This window comes from Phyllostomus hastatus, unplaced genomic scaffold, assembly GCF_019186645.2.
Source record: "Phyllostomus hastatus isolate PE091 unplaced genomic scaffold, TTU_PhHast_1.1 phas_contig_477, whole genome shotgun sequence".
Lineage (NCBI taxonomy): Eukaryota > Metazoa > Chordata > Mammalia > Chiroptera > Phyllostomidae > Phyllostomus > Phyllostomus hastatus.
Genome location: NW_025333889.1, coordinates 4,650,755 through 4,666,571, shown reverse-complemented (window position 1 = coordinate 4,666,571; position 15,817 = coordinate 4,650,755). Strand labels below are relative to the sequence as shown.

The window sequence follows — 15,817 nt, the reverse complement described above, 5'->3', positions numbered from 1 at the left end:
ATAAATTCTCGTCTCCTATAGTGAAAGGTTCGTGAATAATGCCTAAAACTGAAAAATCAAGAGGTAGAAATCAAGCAGGCTCTGTACAAAGATGAAAGCGACACCAAACAGCCTGGTGTGCTCAGAGAGGTGTGCGCGTGGCCGCCTGCGGGGAGGGCGGGGCCTGCTGTTCTCCTTAACGAGCCTTTCAAGCTGCCGGACTGTGTGACCTGCGGGATACTTCGGTCTTTTAATTCCCGTTTTGTAAGTTTCAGACATACAGTAACCCCACCATCCCTATCTCTTACCCAGATTCAGCTACCACCAACATTTTTTCTTTGCTGAAGTACTTTAAAACAAATCATGGACATCGTGTCGTTACACTCATACGTACGTGACTAAAAAATTCAGACACTTTCTTACGTGACCACAAGGCCATCAGCACACCTACCAGTAATGCCGACCCTGTGGTGTCGTATCCAGATTCAGTCCATAATTACATTTCTCGGGTCTTCTCCAATTGACTTGCCTGAATTGGAATCAAAACAGGTTACACGCATTACATTTGGCTTTTTACACGTGTGATAACAAGTTCCTTTGTGAGAGTCAGGCGGCAAACCCGACCCGAAGCACAAAGACGGAATTGTGAGGACGGCGCGCCAGCAGCCATGCTCCGGGGGGGTGGGAACATGCTCGGGGAAAGAATGAATGGAAAAAGACCAGAAGGAAATAAAAGAGGATGCCAGTAGTGGCTGTGTTTGGGTAGTAAGACTATGAGTAATTTTTTCTACTTTTTTGTGTTTTCTACTGTTTTTTAAAAACATGTATTACTTTTATATTTTTATAAGTGCTTATTTTTGCAAAAAAAAAAAATTAAATAGGAAATAAAAGCCCATAGGAGAAAACTAACTTGAGTCAACAGAAAGAACGTTGAATCTGAATTCTGCCTGCCAGGGTCAGACCCGAGGAATAAAAAGCTGCCCGATCTAACGAGCTTCTAAAATATGAGGGTCATAAAAGAAGCACTAGAAAGAGGCACTCAGAAAACCCGACTGGTCTTCAGGGTTTCTGTTGGAGGCGGCGGCTAGTAGCCAAGCCCTCTGGCAGGAGGGGCTGCAGAGCAGGTGTGAAGTGGGCGCAGGGTCCAGGAGGGGATGCTGGGCCTCCCTCAGACCGAGCCAGAGAGGAAGTGCAGGCATTCGGACTGGGAACGGTTGTGGAGCCACTAACCACACTTCTCGTACTGTGGTCAGCCACGCACCCTACCAGCCCGAGGGAGCACATGGGGGCGGGCCCGCGTGGTTAGTGGGGGCATGTGGTGACAGAGGAGTGTCTTGTAGTCAGAATGCAGAAAACGGGGCTGGGGGGACAGATGGGACTGAGGGGACAGGACAGATGGGAGGGCCGGGGAGCCAGAGCAGGCCAGTGAGGAGCCGGAATGAGTGAGGAAGAGGGTGGCTGAAGCCCGAGGCTGGGTCTGCATGTAGTGACGGCTTCTCGTGGTGGAAGCCTTGGACTTACAAGGAGCCGTAGCTGGGCCAGCGGCACCGCACCACTGCGACAGGCGAGGCGAGCCCGCCCCAGTCTCACCTGGAGTCGGAGGGGAGAAAGTTGGGTGTTTTCCCTCAGGCTGCAGGAAGGTCTCAGTCCCCGGGGCGGACATGGTCAGCTAGGGAAAGGCTAGTCCAAGTGCTTTTACCCTCCTGGAGATTTTGGAAAACCACCAGTAGGAAATCTTGGTCATACATGCTCCCAATAATCCAGCGCCCAGATTTTCAAGTCAGTAGACTCTGAAGGGCCTGTTTTTGGCATTTTTCTCACCTATTAGGGGCGAGAGCATTGTTCTCTGATCGAGATATCTGTGAGTGCACATTGCCACAAGGGAAAACAAGCCCAAGTAAATCCCCTGCTTTTCAAGATCCAGCCTTGGCACCGTGAAGTCCCCTGTAACCCTGCGAGTCCAGAGCTCGAGGAGTGGCCTGAAAGCCCCCGCACGTCCGTCGCACGTGGTACTCCTGCCCGGCGAAACCGCACCTCTGCGCCCCACTCGTCAGGGGCACTGTATTTGACATCACTGTCGTAAAAACACCAGTCGGACACTTTGAAGGAGGTCAGAAGCAAAGACTCTGACTTGATAAGCAAGTCCCGAGACCTTGGGACCATAGTGTCTGAGGTCTCAGGTCGGAATAAGAAAGGAGGTGGCTCACCATTACAGTCGCCGGTCCCGGCTTGCCTCTGCAGCCGTCTCCCTGCCGCGTGCCGGTCTGCTCAGCGAGGGTGCGGGCCTGTACCCCAGGTGTTGCCCGGTTCAGCCTCCGTCAGAGACAGCCCCGTGTCAGCCATGGACACGGGCAGAATCCACGGGGGCGTTATTGACCTTGGTCTTTCCCTCACTGCGTGCATCTAATCCACCGGGAAATAGCCTCAGTTTAGTCTGGCAGCAGCTACCTCTGGAATCTGCCCGCCCTTACCACTACCAGCCCTGGCCCCTGGGTCCCAGCTGCCAGCCCCTGCCCGGACCACCGGGCTCACTGCCAGTTCTCCGGGCCCCTACTTCCACCCCACTCCGCTCTACTCGGTGGTCGGAAGGGTCCTTCCAAACCAGAAATTAGGCCTCGTCTCTCCTTTTTAAAAAACTCTGCGGTCTCTCATTCAAAGAAAAATCTGCAAAGTCTTCACAATGGGATTTTTTCCCGTGTTCTTTTCTCCCCCTTCTCTGCTAGCAGTGCTTGCACTACGGAGTCTGCTTGGGGCTAGAGTCTCTCCTCGCTTCCTAGAGCATCTTTGCTGCGGGAAAAACGGGCTTTGATCGCATAACCCAGCTCTCCACAGTGCAGCGGCTCCCCACCCAGCTGCCATGACCTGCCTCAGGCACGGTCAGCCTTTCCTGACCGCCACCTCAGAGCACCCTCCCCGTCTCTGCCCGTTCCCTGGAGCTCTAGGAGGATCTTTCCTGTCCCTGCCTCACACCCCCGTTTTGAACATTGACCTTGTAGGGCGCTCCGGCGCACGCCAGTTCAGGCCGTCTGTCTTCAGCTGCACCTGCGGGGTGCTGCTTAGGGCTCCATGTATTTATTGCCCATGTAGGTGCTTCCGCCTTTATTCTCGGCTCTAGCCTTCTACTCCTCCTTCCTTCAAAACCCGCCGCTCCCCAGGGAGGCTTTCGGTTCCTGGAGACCAGGGAAGCCAGCCAGCTTGACCTGCGGGAGTCCCCACTTCAGGGGGTCGGGAGGCCCCTCTGCCTTCCTCACCCTTCGCCTCTTCACGCAGCGCCACACTGCTGGTCCAGCCTGCCGTCGGCCCTGTCATCTCCAGACCTGTCTGTGGCGGCGGCACCCTCCGAGCCTCCCAGCCTGCGGCTGCTGACCCTCTGCCACATCCCCACGGTGCTGAGCGCCGACAGCTCTGCTTTCGAGGGGTGTCCCCAGTCAGCCCTCTCTTGTCTCGCCACGGTCACTGTCCTACTCAAGCCCTTGCCGTCCTCCCCCAGGGTGGCTGAGGGGAGCTGTTTGTGGCCTCTCCGCTCTTTCCCAGTGGTGGTAGATGGCTTTCTAGAAGCCAAACCTGGTCCTACTACTACAGTGTGACTCAGCATCCTTCCACAGCCTGATGGTGGGCCGTGGCTGCCCACAAAAGTCCAGTCCACAGAGCAGGGCATGCAGAGACCTCCACCAGCCCCTCCCCCACGACGTGACCGTCTGCCGCCCATTCTCCAGCCCTGTCAGCCCCTGCTCTGGCCGCCGAGGGGTTTGTTCGGTCCAATGCGGAACTGTCACACCTCTAAGACTTTGCAGATGCTTTTCCCTCTTCTTAGGCTGTCTTCCCCTCCTCTCTGCCAGTGTGAATCCTCCCTATTCTTTGAGATCCAGCTAGAATGCCACTTTCATGAAACTCTTGTTAGTCCTTCCTCCATTCATTTAGTGAGTAGTCATTGGATGTCTGCTCTGTTCAATACAAGACATTGAGGATACGGGAATTAAATATGCATCAAGGTAGAAACAGTACGTAGTTATCTCCTGATGGTGGATTTATGGGAGATTCTTTTGCTTCTCCTTTTCCCACCTGTATTTAAGGTTTCTATAGTGAATGCATATTACCATTGTAGTAAGAGAAAAATAAGAATTGTCATGGCCACTGACCAGCAGTGACCGAGGAACGCTGTGGATGGCTCATCGAAACACGAGAAAAACATGGAGACAACCAGGTCCTGTGGAAAAAATAGGGACGAAACGGCCACTCTCTCTCGTGGGGAGTACCATGGCCACCCTTGCCAGGGGAGAACGCTCCTAAGGGAGAGCACCTCATTCTCTCGCCTGAGCAGGCTTTTTATTGGGTTCGTTTACATAAGAATTCAGCTAAAGCTCATTACTCATTGCCAGGAAGTAAGGATCAAACAATAGGTAACAAGGAAGTCTGAGGGCCTATTTTGAGTCAGGGTCAAAGAGCTGTAAAGCTTTAAGGAACAAACTTACTTCTTCCTTGGACCCTTATCAGTCGATTGAGAGCATTCTAAACAAAGAAGGTTTCACAGGATTTTACATATTCTTTCTTAGGCCTGATCACCCGGGAAACCCGCCCTTCCCAGCACAGGGCTGCACCACCCTGTCATTGTTTCAGGCTTAGGTGTAGCAAGGGAAGTAAGGCAGCCAAGAGATTAGGAGATTTTCTTGCAGACAATGAGGACTCAGGCTTTTGTCAAAGCCGAGGGGCAAGGGTCCATCACCCCCTTTTGTCGTACCCCTCAAAGTCCTTCCTTGGGGGCCTCCCACGTGATCGTGCCTGTCTTAGGTCGTTCCCCCCTTAGGGAATCTTACCCGTCATTGGCTAACTGACCAAGCATTGGGGGCCAGGCAGGGTGAAGTGGCAGAAGCAGTGTTCCTGCCAGGGAGATAAGCTTTTGTCTCCTTGCTGGCTTACGGTCCAAGGTCATTCCCTCAGCCTTAGCCTTGGCGGGGGTCACAGCTTCTGATACCAGGCAGGGCGGTTCCCAACAAGAATTATTCTGAGATATTTTTCCTGTTGCTTTTTTTTTTTAAATAAGCAGACGAGACACATTGGAGTTTGTCGTAGGCTGCGTGGGAAGGTGAATAGGAAAGGAGATATTAAAGATGAGGAAAGAGTAACAAATTTTTGGAGCGCAGCCCTGGCCACCCCAAACTGGTTCTCTTCCAGTCAGGAAAATGTTTCCTCCTGATTCAGTTTATTGAAATAAGTGTTTCATATACGGAAACCCAGAGCTGCTGTAGAAGTAATTTTGCATCCACTTAACTTAAAATTACAAATTCACCCCATGAGCAGTTTTTTGAATCAGAGTTTTTTTTTTAATGAGGCACTGACATTTTTTAAGAAGATACGTTTTAAAGTATATTTAAATGGAATTGAATGGTTCCAAAGGCTGTGTACCCGCACAACTTGGTATCTGTAATATGTAGAAGGTTGACGTACGAGGCACAGTTCGTTTTCTTTACTTCGCCACCTATCTCTGTTGTTCGACCTTCAGCTAAAACGTGATGAAAGTACCATTACACTCTGGGACGACAGTGGCCCTCCCAGAGGTGCAGGGGGACTGTGACAGGCGGCTCGGGCAGGGGACAGGGCGGCACGCTGTCCCTCGTAGGTCACGAGGCCGAGGTCACTCGCTCCCTTCTGCCCAGGCATCCCCAGCTGTGTGCCCCCAGCAGGCGTGGGCACCGCGCACCGTCTGACGGACACTCCAGACAGCAGTGCCCGCAGTGCGCGCGGGGTCCTGCCGCCGCAGAAGGTGGGGGGCCCGGGCCCTGTGACTCAGCGAAGGGGAGAGGAAGGACGCGATCTGTCAGAAGGGCTTTGTTTATGAAACGCCTCCTGGCTTTTCCCCTTTTTCCATGAAAAACTCTTTGTCCTTTTGTCTTGGGCCACTGGCCCTGGTTATGGACGGGTGTTGATGGGAATGCAGTTTCCAAATTGGAAATTAATGAGGTGTTCCTTCCAGAAAGGCCTTCCTCCCCTGCTGTAAGGGAGGCCGTCCCCAGGAACCCCACTCCTGGCCTTTCTTCCAGGACCCTGGCCCTGCTGCCCTGCTCCGTGGGGCCGTGGGGGGCATCCTTCTCTGCGCCCGCCCCATAGGGCGGTTTCAGGCTAGCACTCCTGGCCTAAGAATTCTTTTTAGTCCTTGTGTCGGAGTCATTCCCAAAATCACCGGGCTGTGTTCAAACAAAGCAGCCTGGGTTCTGCTGCAGGAAGCCACGGTCCCAGGGCTGAGAGGTTCTTGACGGCTCTCCAGAGCTTTCTCGTCCACCTTTTTTTGTTTTAAAAGTAATAAATGCTCCTTGTAGAAAACACAGACAAGTGGAAAGGATAAGGTAGAAATCAGTGGTGATCCCGCCCCCCAGTGAGCACCGCTCCTCGGGTGGCTGGAGCCCAGTTGGTGAGAAGCCGGGCCGAGCTGCCCCAGGGCGCGCCAGCGGTGTCCGGGGGTGGTCTGGGTTGTCAACTCAGGGGGCTGGGGCAAGGGCCCACTGGCACCTAACGGGCAAGAGTTCAAGGGCACTGCTAAGCATTTCGCAACGCACATGACAGCCCCCAGCAATGAATCAGCCAGCCGTGCTGAGGCTGAGAAACCCTGATCTGGGCCCTTGTGTCCGCATAAACGCCCCCAAGAGAACAAGCTGGGGCCGACTCTCCCCTTCTGCCCCCACTCTGGTCTTGGTTTCTGTCTGTGGCCCCAGCTCTTCCCTCACCCGACGTCGGGCCCGTCACCAAGCCCACGGATTCCCCACCCGTCACGTCGTGGGCCTCTAGCCCTTCCTCCCTGTCCGGCTTTGGCACTGATGACCTCGCACCCAGGCTAATGACAAAGCCTCCGCAGGCCCTTCCCCTCAAGTCTCGTGCTCGGAGACCTCCGGTAGCCCCCCCGTAGACCTCCGTGCCTGTTAAGTCCACGTCTGATAGAGTCTGAGCTCCCTGCTGGCGGCAGCTTCCCCGTCAGCTCGGTCTTGGTGCCCAGCCGGAAGCTGACAGCGTTCTGAGCAGAGAGTCCGTGCAGGGTGGTGTGTGGGTGAAGGGTTGCATGTGAGCAGAACCTCGCCGTCTGTCCCTCTGCAGATCCTTAGTGAATGGTTTGGCCGGACCGTCATCCGCTCCTGCACCAAACTGAGCTACGAGCATGCGCAGAGCATGATTGAGAGCCCGACTCAGAGAATCCCGGAGGAGGAGCTGCCCCCCATCTCCCCGGAGCACAGCAGTGAGGAGGTGCACCAGGCGGTCTTGAATCTCCACAGAATCGCAAAGGAGTTACGCAAGCAGCGGTTTCTGGACGGCGCGCTGCGTCTGGATCAGGTCAGTGCCTTCCCCTTTCTCAGTGCAGACAACGGGCCGGCTTGTGCCCGAAGCCAGCGTGCGTGGGGTGCGGCGTGCGTGGGGTGCGGCGTGGCACTCTCGGCCCGTCCCTCCATCTCCCTTCCCCAGCCACTGCCCTGAGACAGTGTCCGCTGAGGCAGGCAGGACCTGACTCCCTCCCACCCTCCTGGCTCCCCAGGCACAGGAGGCCTGGCACTGTGAGCCCAGGCAGAAGGGCAGTGTCTGCCTTGTGGCTCTGAGACCCCAAACCCTGGCTGGCCTAACCCAGTAAGGCCGTGTCCAGCGTCTGGTCCTGGCCTCGGTTTCTACATCACATCTGAGGAAGGAGTTGACCGTATCTAATTGTGAGGCTTAAAGAAAAAATATTTCTTGTTATATCTCTTGTTTTCTCACAAGAGTTATATGTTTGCAAATCCGAGGTCACTAGCTCAAGAAGCAAGGAAGCGGGGAGACTGTGGGACGGTGGCTGTGGAAGGAAGCGGTGGCCCGCAATGGCACTGACGCTCCTGAGCGTCCCAGTCACGCCCCCTGGGGCGCGGGCAGCCGCGCTGGGACCTGGCTGAGCCGCCCCGTCCGACAGTCGGTGACTGTTAAGATCCAGGAGTTCTGTCCTCGTTACTTGTCAGGACATACAGAGCAGAGCCTGTGTTCCAGATCATGCAGTTTTTCTTCTCATTTATTACATCTCTCACGCAAATCCCGGGGCACTCGCTCTCCCTCCTGGTCACCGTCTGGCGTGGGGGACGCCGGGTGTTGGACAGAAGGAGCGGGGCCGCAGGCTTCACCGGCGGAGCTGTCTGCCAGAGGCAGAGTGCGGCCTCACCGAGGATTCTTTCTCTGAGCCCTTCCGCCTGGGGAGGGCTCAAAGGCCTCGCTTTGAAGGCTTCTAGTTGAGGATTTCATGTCATCCTGACTTCAGCGATAAACTTGCACAAATGCTTCTCGGCACGCACTGCAAGTAGCTGCTGCCTCGGGCCTGGGAGTCAGGTAGCAGCTCTCAGGTGAGGGCTGATCTGTCCTGCCTGGGCTCGGGAGAGCCTGGAGTCCGCCTGCGGCCCCTCCCCTGGCCTGGGCCAGGCAGCCCGAGCAGGCCTCTCCGCACAAGGATGCCAGCGGGGGGCCAGCAGGCGGAGTGGCTCCTGAAGGCGACCAGTCTGGTGGGAGAGGGGCTAAAGCCATGCGAGACGACAGAGCCTTTCCCTCCTTCGGTGAGATCATTCCGGGGGGCATGAACACTCAAACTCTCACTCACCCGTGGCTGCCTGGTGGTCAAGTCCAAGGATGCTCCTCAGCTCTCGCTTCCAGGCTTCGGTCCTGCATTTGGCCCTTTGAAGCTCTCCGCTTCCTGGTGCTCTGCTTCCCTTCATTCATCGCCAGCCAGCAAGGTCTGCTGGTCCCCTGCAGGAAGCTCTTCCTCCGCTCGCCCTCGGAGAGTCGGCATTCCTTGGGGCCTCGCTCGCCCCCTTTTATCCTCCACCTGCACTCCCTCCTGGACGGAGTCCTTCACCTCTTGCGGTTTGAACTGCTAACTGGGTGCTGGTGATGCCAGACTCTCCCCACCCTGCCCTCCCTCCCCAGGTTCCAGACGAGCCTCTGCGCCTGCCTCCCTACACATGTTGCCCGGACACCCTCTGGTCCTCTCAGCCCGGGCCCCCGCTCCTTCTGCAGGACACGGCGGCCAGCGCCACGGCATGCTGCGCATGCCCGGTGCAGCTCTGTCAAATGTTAGGTGAGCTGGTCGAGTGAGAGCGTACAAACGCAAGCCGCTGTTTCCGTGAAAAAGGAATGGTTTGGAAAGACGATGAAGACGAGTCTTCAAAAATCCTGCTGTCTGGGCATGACAGCGATAGAAGAGCAGGGCAAAATTACAAAACTCAGGAAGAGTTCTGTACTCAGATTGCCTTATCAATGTCTAACTTCTTTCTTCTAAAGAAACAAAAACTATAAATGATATGCAATGAATTATAAGTGCAGTTTTTGGTGTTTTTTTCCAGAAAAAAAGTATGTAGAAATCCAGTGAGCATACTCTTGAAAAGATTGACATTTCAGAGAACAGTTCATGTGCATCTCTCTAAGTTAAAACAAATGTGTAGGTACCCATGTGTCTCTCCTGTGTGGCTCCCCTCCTCGGGCAGCTCCTAGAGCAGCCAACCACGTCTTCAAGCACATCACATGAAAGGGCTTCTGTTACGGCCGTTCCGCGACCTCACCCCAGCAGACTGTCATGCGGCTTGATTGAATTAAACATGTGAAATGCTCTAAAAACTATGGAAGACCATTGGTGATCTCAGCTCGCATTGGGAGGGACGGAAATCCACGGGAGAATGATCACAGGCCGACGCTGATCTGCTGGCGTGTCTTCGAGCAGGGCTGTCACACCCGCTGTCACCGGGGGCCACGTCAGCCTCCCGGTCGCCTCCAAAGGGCTGCGAGAACCTCAGGGCTGTGCCAATGTAGCTGCTCCTTCACTGCGAAGGAGTTGGTAAGTCGATGCTACATTCGGTCCTCTGAAGGCAACCGCAAGGCTGACGTGGCCCCTGCCGAAAATGAGTGTGACACCCCCGTCCTAGAAGCAGGATGGCGTTGCTGAAAATACCAGTGGGGTTCGGTGTCCGCGTCTCGCCAACCCTCTCACTCTGTAAATCAGAGAGCCGAAGCCCCGAAGGTCAACTAAGTCGCCCACGTGCAAGAGGTCCAGATAGCTAACTCTTGGTCCACCGTCCCTCCGTTTACACCGTGCTGACTTAAGAGAAAGCCTTTCCTTCAAAGTGAGAAAAACAAGCCCTTAAAAGTCCTAATTAGGCTCCAGTTAACGAAGGTTTGATAATAAGAGCTTTGCATCCTCGGGGTTGATTCCTTGCTGCCCAGGGGGGTGTGGCGCCCCGCTGCGGCGGGAGGTGCGCGTCCGTCTCCTGCAGCAGGGGCGCCCGGGTGGCCCTCGCCAGCCGGCCCAGTGGCCTGCTCAGCAGTGCCCACCCTGTTCTCGCGTACCTACTGCCTGCGCGCGCCCTCGCCAAGACCCCTTCTTCCTCTGGGCTTTGGGCGTGGCCTGCTGTTGAGTTGCTCTCTGGTGCTGTGTTTGCCTTGGTTCATTCTGTCCACATTTTGGGTGGCAGTCCCCAAAAATGCTTCCTTTTTTACCCTGGCCTCAATTAGAACGGTGCCGCGAGCGGCCTCTGCGAGGGGGACACCGTCCATGCCACCCTGCGTGCCCTCGAATGTAGAACAAATCTGCCAACCCAGAAGTGTCATCTTCCCCAGAAGTCAGTGCAACCACAATGACCTTCGGAAAGAGTAAGGTGGAGGACCCAGCACGGCACCTGTTTGCTGGGCCAAGGACAACGTGGTTTGGAGGTCACCGTGATTTCAGAAATGCAGAGTAACCTGACCCCCGCCCCCCACCTGCCCTGATGACCACACTGAACAAACACCTTCGAGCGGAGCTGCCCAGCGTCTGCAGTGGTGCGCCCTCGGCCCTCAGGGCCGCCTGGGCTGGCTTCGGCCCCTAGGGATCGCCTGCCAGCCATGCTGTCTGCTCGCCCAAGGGTGCCGCCCAGTATCAGCCAGTTCTGTAGGTACTGCGGTGTCAAACAGGCTAGGAAGCACTGCCTTCGAGGTCACATTACCTGCTCCAGGTGTCTCTTTTACCTGGATCTCGAACCCAGTCTAAAGAGACTCTAGCTCAGTGAAACGGTGCTCCTTCGTTCACTGCGCGAACTCCAAGTGCGGGTGCCGGTGCGTCGTTCTTCGTGCCTTTTGGTGCGGTGAGTCGAGTAGTGTCCCTCCCAAGTGCTTTCTTCCCATCTCGTGTGTTCTGCTGCCGAGTTAACTCCAGAATTTTACACGTACCATTTTATTGTATTTATTATAGCCTCTGTTGCTACTCTTTCTTAAAGGAGACTCCCATAAAGGGACTTTTTGTGTTTGCAGTCAAACTAACCACAGTGGTTTATAATAATATGCCAATCTGAGGGGGGAGGGGTAGCTGCAGGAAGCCTCAGCCCTGCCCAGTCCTTGCTGGGCTCCTCAGCCCAGCCCCGCCGCTCCCCACCCACCGGCCGGGGAGGGTGCGGTGCTCCCTGGCTCTCCGTCCCCCTGCAGCCTCCCTTCCAGGGAGGACCATGCTGTTGCCTGGCTGGGATGTGACGTTCTGTCCTAGCCACGGCCTTCAGAAGGGGCCGCAGGGAAGGGCAGCAGGGCGCTGAACAGAACTCCCAAACAGCAGCATCTTCAGGACGTGGGCTGTTTTCGGGAAAGCTCACCCACACTCCCTGGGGCTCTCCCTCCGGCTGCCCTCCCCGGGCTGGTGAGGTGAGAGCAGCTGGAGGCCACTGGTCGTGAGGCTCCTGAAGACGTGAGCCCGACGGGGGCCTCTTCTGGGTCCCCAGCAGGTGGTCACAGCATGGAACTGGCTCCGGATGTGACTTGCCGAATTTAGAGAAAGTTTATTTTCATCTTCTTAGGCAAATTCCTCCCAACCAAAGGGGCCTTTACTAAATTCTCACCTGAGTCTTACACGATTTCTACCTGCCACAATTTTGAAGTTCAAACTTGAGGTCGTTTCTTTGAGAGGACTTGATTGTAAAGGTAAATGTGTTAATCGAAGTAATTTTTAAGTACCTGGGATCCAAGGTGCTGTGGAATGCTGTTAAGGATGACCTTGGCCTAGCCAGCTCTTAAGTCAGGGGTCTGCAGACTTCCTCTAGAGGGCCAGATAGTAACCATTTTAGGCTTCCTGGCCGGGGTCTGGCTCAGGTACTCAGCTGTGCCGTTGCAGTGTGGAAGCAGCCGGAGGCAGACCAGCCACGCGTGCGGCTGTGTGCCAGTAAAATGTGAAGGACACTGCAACTTGACGTTCATGTAATTTGCATGTCACAACATTAATTTTTATTTATTTAGAAGTATAAAAACCATCGTTGGCGCACGGGCCCGACGAAAGCAGGCGGAAGGCCGGAGCTGGCCCGTGGCCCATGGCCTGCTGGCGCTGCCCCAGTGACACGGGGCTCGGGTGCCCCGTCAGCCCCCCTCGGCGCACCCCCGCCGCCCCGGGGAACGGGCTGGGGGACGGAGGACGGCTGTGCTAGGCCAGCTCCCAGGACGGTTTCATGCGATTCAGCACATTATTCCCGTGGCTAGTACCACGCTTAGCAGGTCCGACTGGAGGCCGGAAGAAGAGGAGTAAATCCGTTCAGCACCCGTTCCCTCGAGCTGTCCACAGCCGGGCAGCTTGAACCAGCCCCAAGCAGAGAGAGCAGTGGCCCTCATTTCCCACCTCTGCCGGCAGCCTCTGTGCGGCCAGGTCTCCGCCGACCCGGCCCCTTGCCCCTCCCGCCCGGGGGAGAGAGTGCGGGGGGGTGGCTCTGCCATCTCGTCGGGCACTCTGGAGGCGGGGACGGCCCCTGACAAAGCAGGGCTGTGTGGAGACTGCGGGGTCCCTCCCCTCCACCCCTGTTGCTGTAGGCAGCAGTGCGCTCTGTTGCGTCACACATTTACAAATTACAGTTAAGAATGTTTCTCTTCCTTCTCTCCAGTATGGTTGTGTTAAAAAAAAAATGAGCATTCCAGCTCTCAGCTGTTTGGTTTTTGTGTCGGTGAGGAGGATGGGTGTGATCGTCCAGTCTGGCCCCTCTTTGGCCCTTGCCTCCTGTGCGTAGTAGCTGTCAGGCACCGTTCGGGTTGGCCTCGCGTGAGCAATCATAAGGAAACCTAACTGAACGAAGACGAGGAGGACGAAGTCATTCTTCGTAACCTGTGCCCCCGGAAGAATCGTGATGTTTCTTTCAAAGGTAGAGACAAGCAGTCCAGGAAGGCTTCTACCAGGAACGCAGGAGTTCGTCACTTCGAGTTTTCTGTCTTGTTTATAAATAAGTCTGCGGCCACGGCTGTGCCCCTCTGAGCCCTGCAGTCCCCAGGCTTCTAGAATGGCCCCTGGGCGGGAGGGGGCAGCTGGAGCGGGGACACGGAGAACTCGGGAGTGTTACCGTCTTCCCGTGAGGGAAACAGAGATGGACTCAGCGATCACACTGGAGTATCACGTGGGATCGGGGAAGATGGTCCGTATTCACGCACCCCACAGCCTGAACAGGAGACAGGCTCGAAAACTTGACCTAGTTGTCTGTCAGGAACACTAATTGCGGCCACTTGTGTGCGCTGACCGCTACCCGTGGCTTGTTGACATGCGCATCAAGACCAACACGTGTCGTTGAGTTTCAGAGGGGCTCTGTGAGTGGCTTGTTGTTACGACCTGAACTCTCCGTGGCTCGTCCCACTCGCCCTTCCTTAAGGCACATCACACAGTCACTCACTCACGATTTTCAGATGTTAGAAGGGCCGAGAGTGGTCTTGTTCTGGAAGTTGTTAAAGATACAGAAGCGGACCCGATTGCGGCCCTCGCTGCACAGACATTCCTTGAGTCCCGACTGTGTCTCAGATACTGTGCATAGCTCTGTGAAGGGGCCTTGGGCAGCAGAAGACAGACTTCCTACCCTAAAGCTGCATAGTGCATTTGGGAAGAACTCTGTGTGCCTACAAGAAGCTCCAGTAAGATAAAACCAAGGGGCTACCTTTTCGGCTGACGCAGGGCTGACGGAGTAGCAAACCCGGTGGTCCTGGGGTGGAAGAGTAAGCGAAGGAGGGCTGGCCTGGGCAGGGGAGCCCTGGCTCCCAAGTGGTGCGGGGGTACGACTGGGAGGAGCGCTGGGGGATGCAGGGCGCCGTCCCTGTTGAAATTTCAGGGAGATACAGTCGCCCTCACTGTCCACCGGGGATTGTTCTAGGACCCCCCACAAATACCCAAGTCTGCGGGTACGCACGTCCCTGATGTAAAAAAGTGGCGTAGCATGATACACACAGGCAGCCTTTCGTATCCACAGAGTCCCAGCCCTGGATTGAAAATGCAGTTGGTTGAGTCTGTGAGTGCAGAATGCTTGGATTCGGACAGACAAGGTATTCCCCCTCCGAGTCCTGCATCCACTGAGAAGCAGACACACAAATCACACTGAGATGGAGATACTCTGGCTGCCACTGACAGAGCTGAGTTAGAGAAGCAGCCTGAGCAGGTTCGCTGTTCCGCACAGTGCTGTGGAGCCAGCAGCCCAGGAGAAATCGGTGCTGTGGAAAGAAGCTCTGATTAGAGAGCTCGGAGGGAGCGGACGGTGGCGAGGGCTGGGAGGGAAGCCTGCTCTCCACCGGGCACTCTGGGTGCTCCAGGGACGGTCCCCGAGCGGTCCCTGCTCCTCGGGGCCCTGCCCTCCGGTGTGGCGGCTGCCCATGAGGCCCGGCAGCCGCCGCTTCTGCTCCGGGTCAGAATGGCCAGCACAGACCTTCGGCACAGCCTTGGAGGCTGCTTGTGCTGCACACACCTTCAGAAAGGGAACTGGGCTCCGGCCGCGCCCCCAGACGCGTCGGTGTTTGCTTTCCGGCTGCTTCTGCCTGCCTGTTCCCCGGGCTCGGCTCGTTTGTTGCAGGTAGGGAAGCCCTCCCGACACCCTGGCCCGCCCACCCTGCCGCCCTGCGCTTCCAGGAAGCTGCAGAGCGGAGCTCCCCATCCTCCCGCACACGCGGAGGCCTGCACCGGTCTGCCCACCCACGCCCTCCGCCCGGGCTCCCTCGCTCTTTCTTTGCACCTGTCACCCCTCTCGTCACAGTCACGTTGCCCTGTCGTTCTCCATGTGCTCCCCTGTCTCCTTCTCCAGACTGAGTTCCCGAGGGGAAGGACAGTCCTTCCCCCTCCAAATCTCCAGCCCCCACACAGTGCTTGCCTTCCAGCAGGCGTTTCCAGGTCTCTACGCGGCTCTCTTTTTAAAGGGGCGTGACGGGTGTGCTCTGGGAGCGGGACCGTAGCTCTAGAAGAGAGGTGTGTTTGCATAAGAGAATTAAGTGCACGTTATGAATCAGAGCGGTTTCCTCCCCCTTTGAATAAAAGGGTTGGGTGTCTGGTTGCTTGCCAGGGCACCCAGGGTTTAGAACGAGGTGTAATGAGGACTTTCTCAAGGGGGAGCTGCCCGGACAGGTGCGAGGAGCCAGGAAGCCTCGGCAGCCCGGGGGGCTGGCAGTGCTCCTGAAGCATCCTGAGCAGTCTGTGCTCACCACGGGGTCCTCAGACCAGGCTGCGCCCCCTCGGGGGTCCCGCCAGAGGGTCCCTCTGGGAGGAAGCACAGAGACGCCCAGGGGGCCTCACCTGGAAAGGTAGGCAAGGCACCCAGTTCCCACACCTGTCTCTCGAAAAAATTCCCTGGGGGGTAAGCTAATATGAGCTGCTGTCCTCACCTCCGTGACAACGAGGAGATGGTTTGTACACCCTGGTGGGATCCCTCATCGTCTGATGTCCCCTCTGGGAATTCTGATCAGGACCCGGTTTTGCTTCTAATGGAAATGGTTTCCACAAGGCAGGTTCTGGGTCAGTTGCTGCCGGGCCGTCTGGGAAGGAAACCCCCATAACAGTTCACAGTTGGAGCTGAGAGGGTGCCCAGATGACTCCAAGTGGAGTCCCCCGCGTTTC

At 56.2% G+C, this 15,817-nt stretch overlaps 1 protein-coding gene across 4 annotated transcripts in view; it reads left to right on the top strand.

Annotated features, from left to right (window-relative positions):
- DIS3L2 (DIS3 like 3'-5' exoribonuclease 2) overlaps positions 1-15,817 on the top strand; it is a 269,396-nt gene that overhangs the window by 200,766 nt on the left and 52,813 nt on the right. For all 4 annotated transcript variants that reach the window (XM_045845838.1, XM_045845836.1, XM_045845839.1 and 1 more), the window contains one exon: positions 7,063-7,296. In XM_045845838.1, the coding sequence (XP_045701794.1) occupies positions 7,063-7,296 (234 nt within the window). The remainder of the gene's footprint in view (positions 1-7,062; positions 7,297-15,817) is intronic.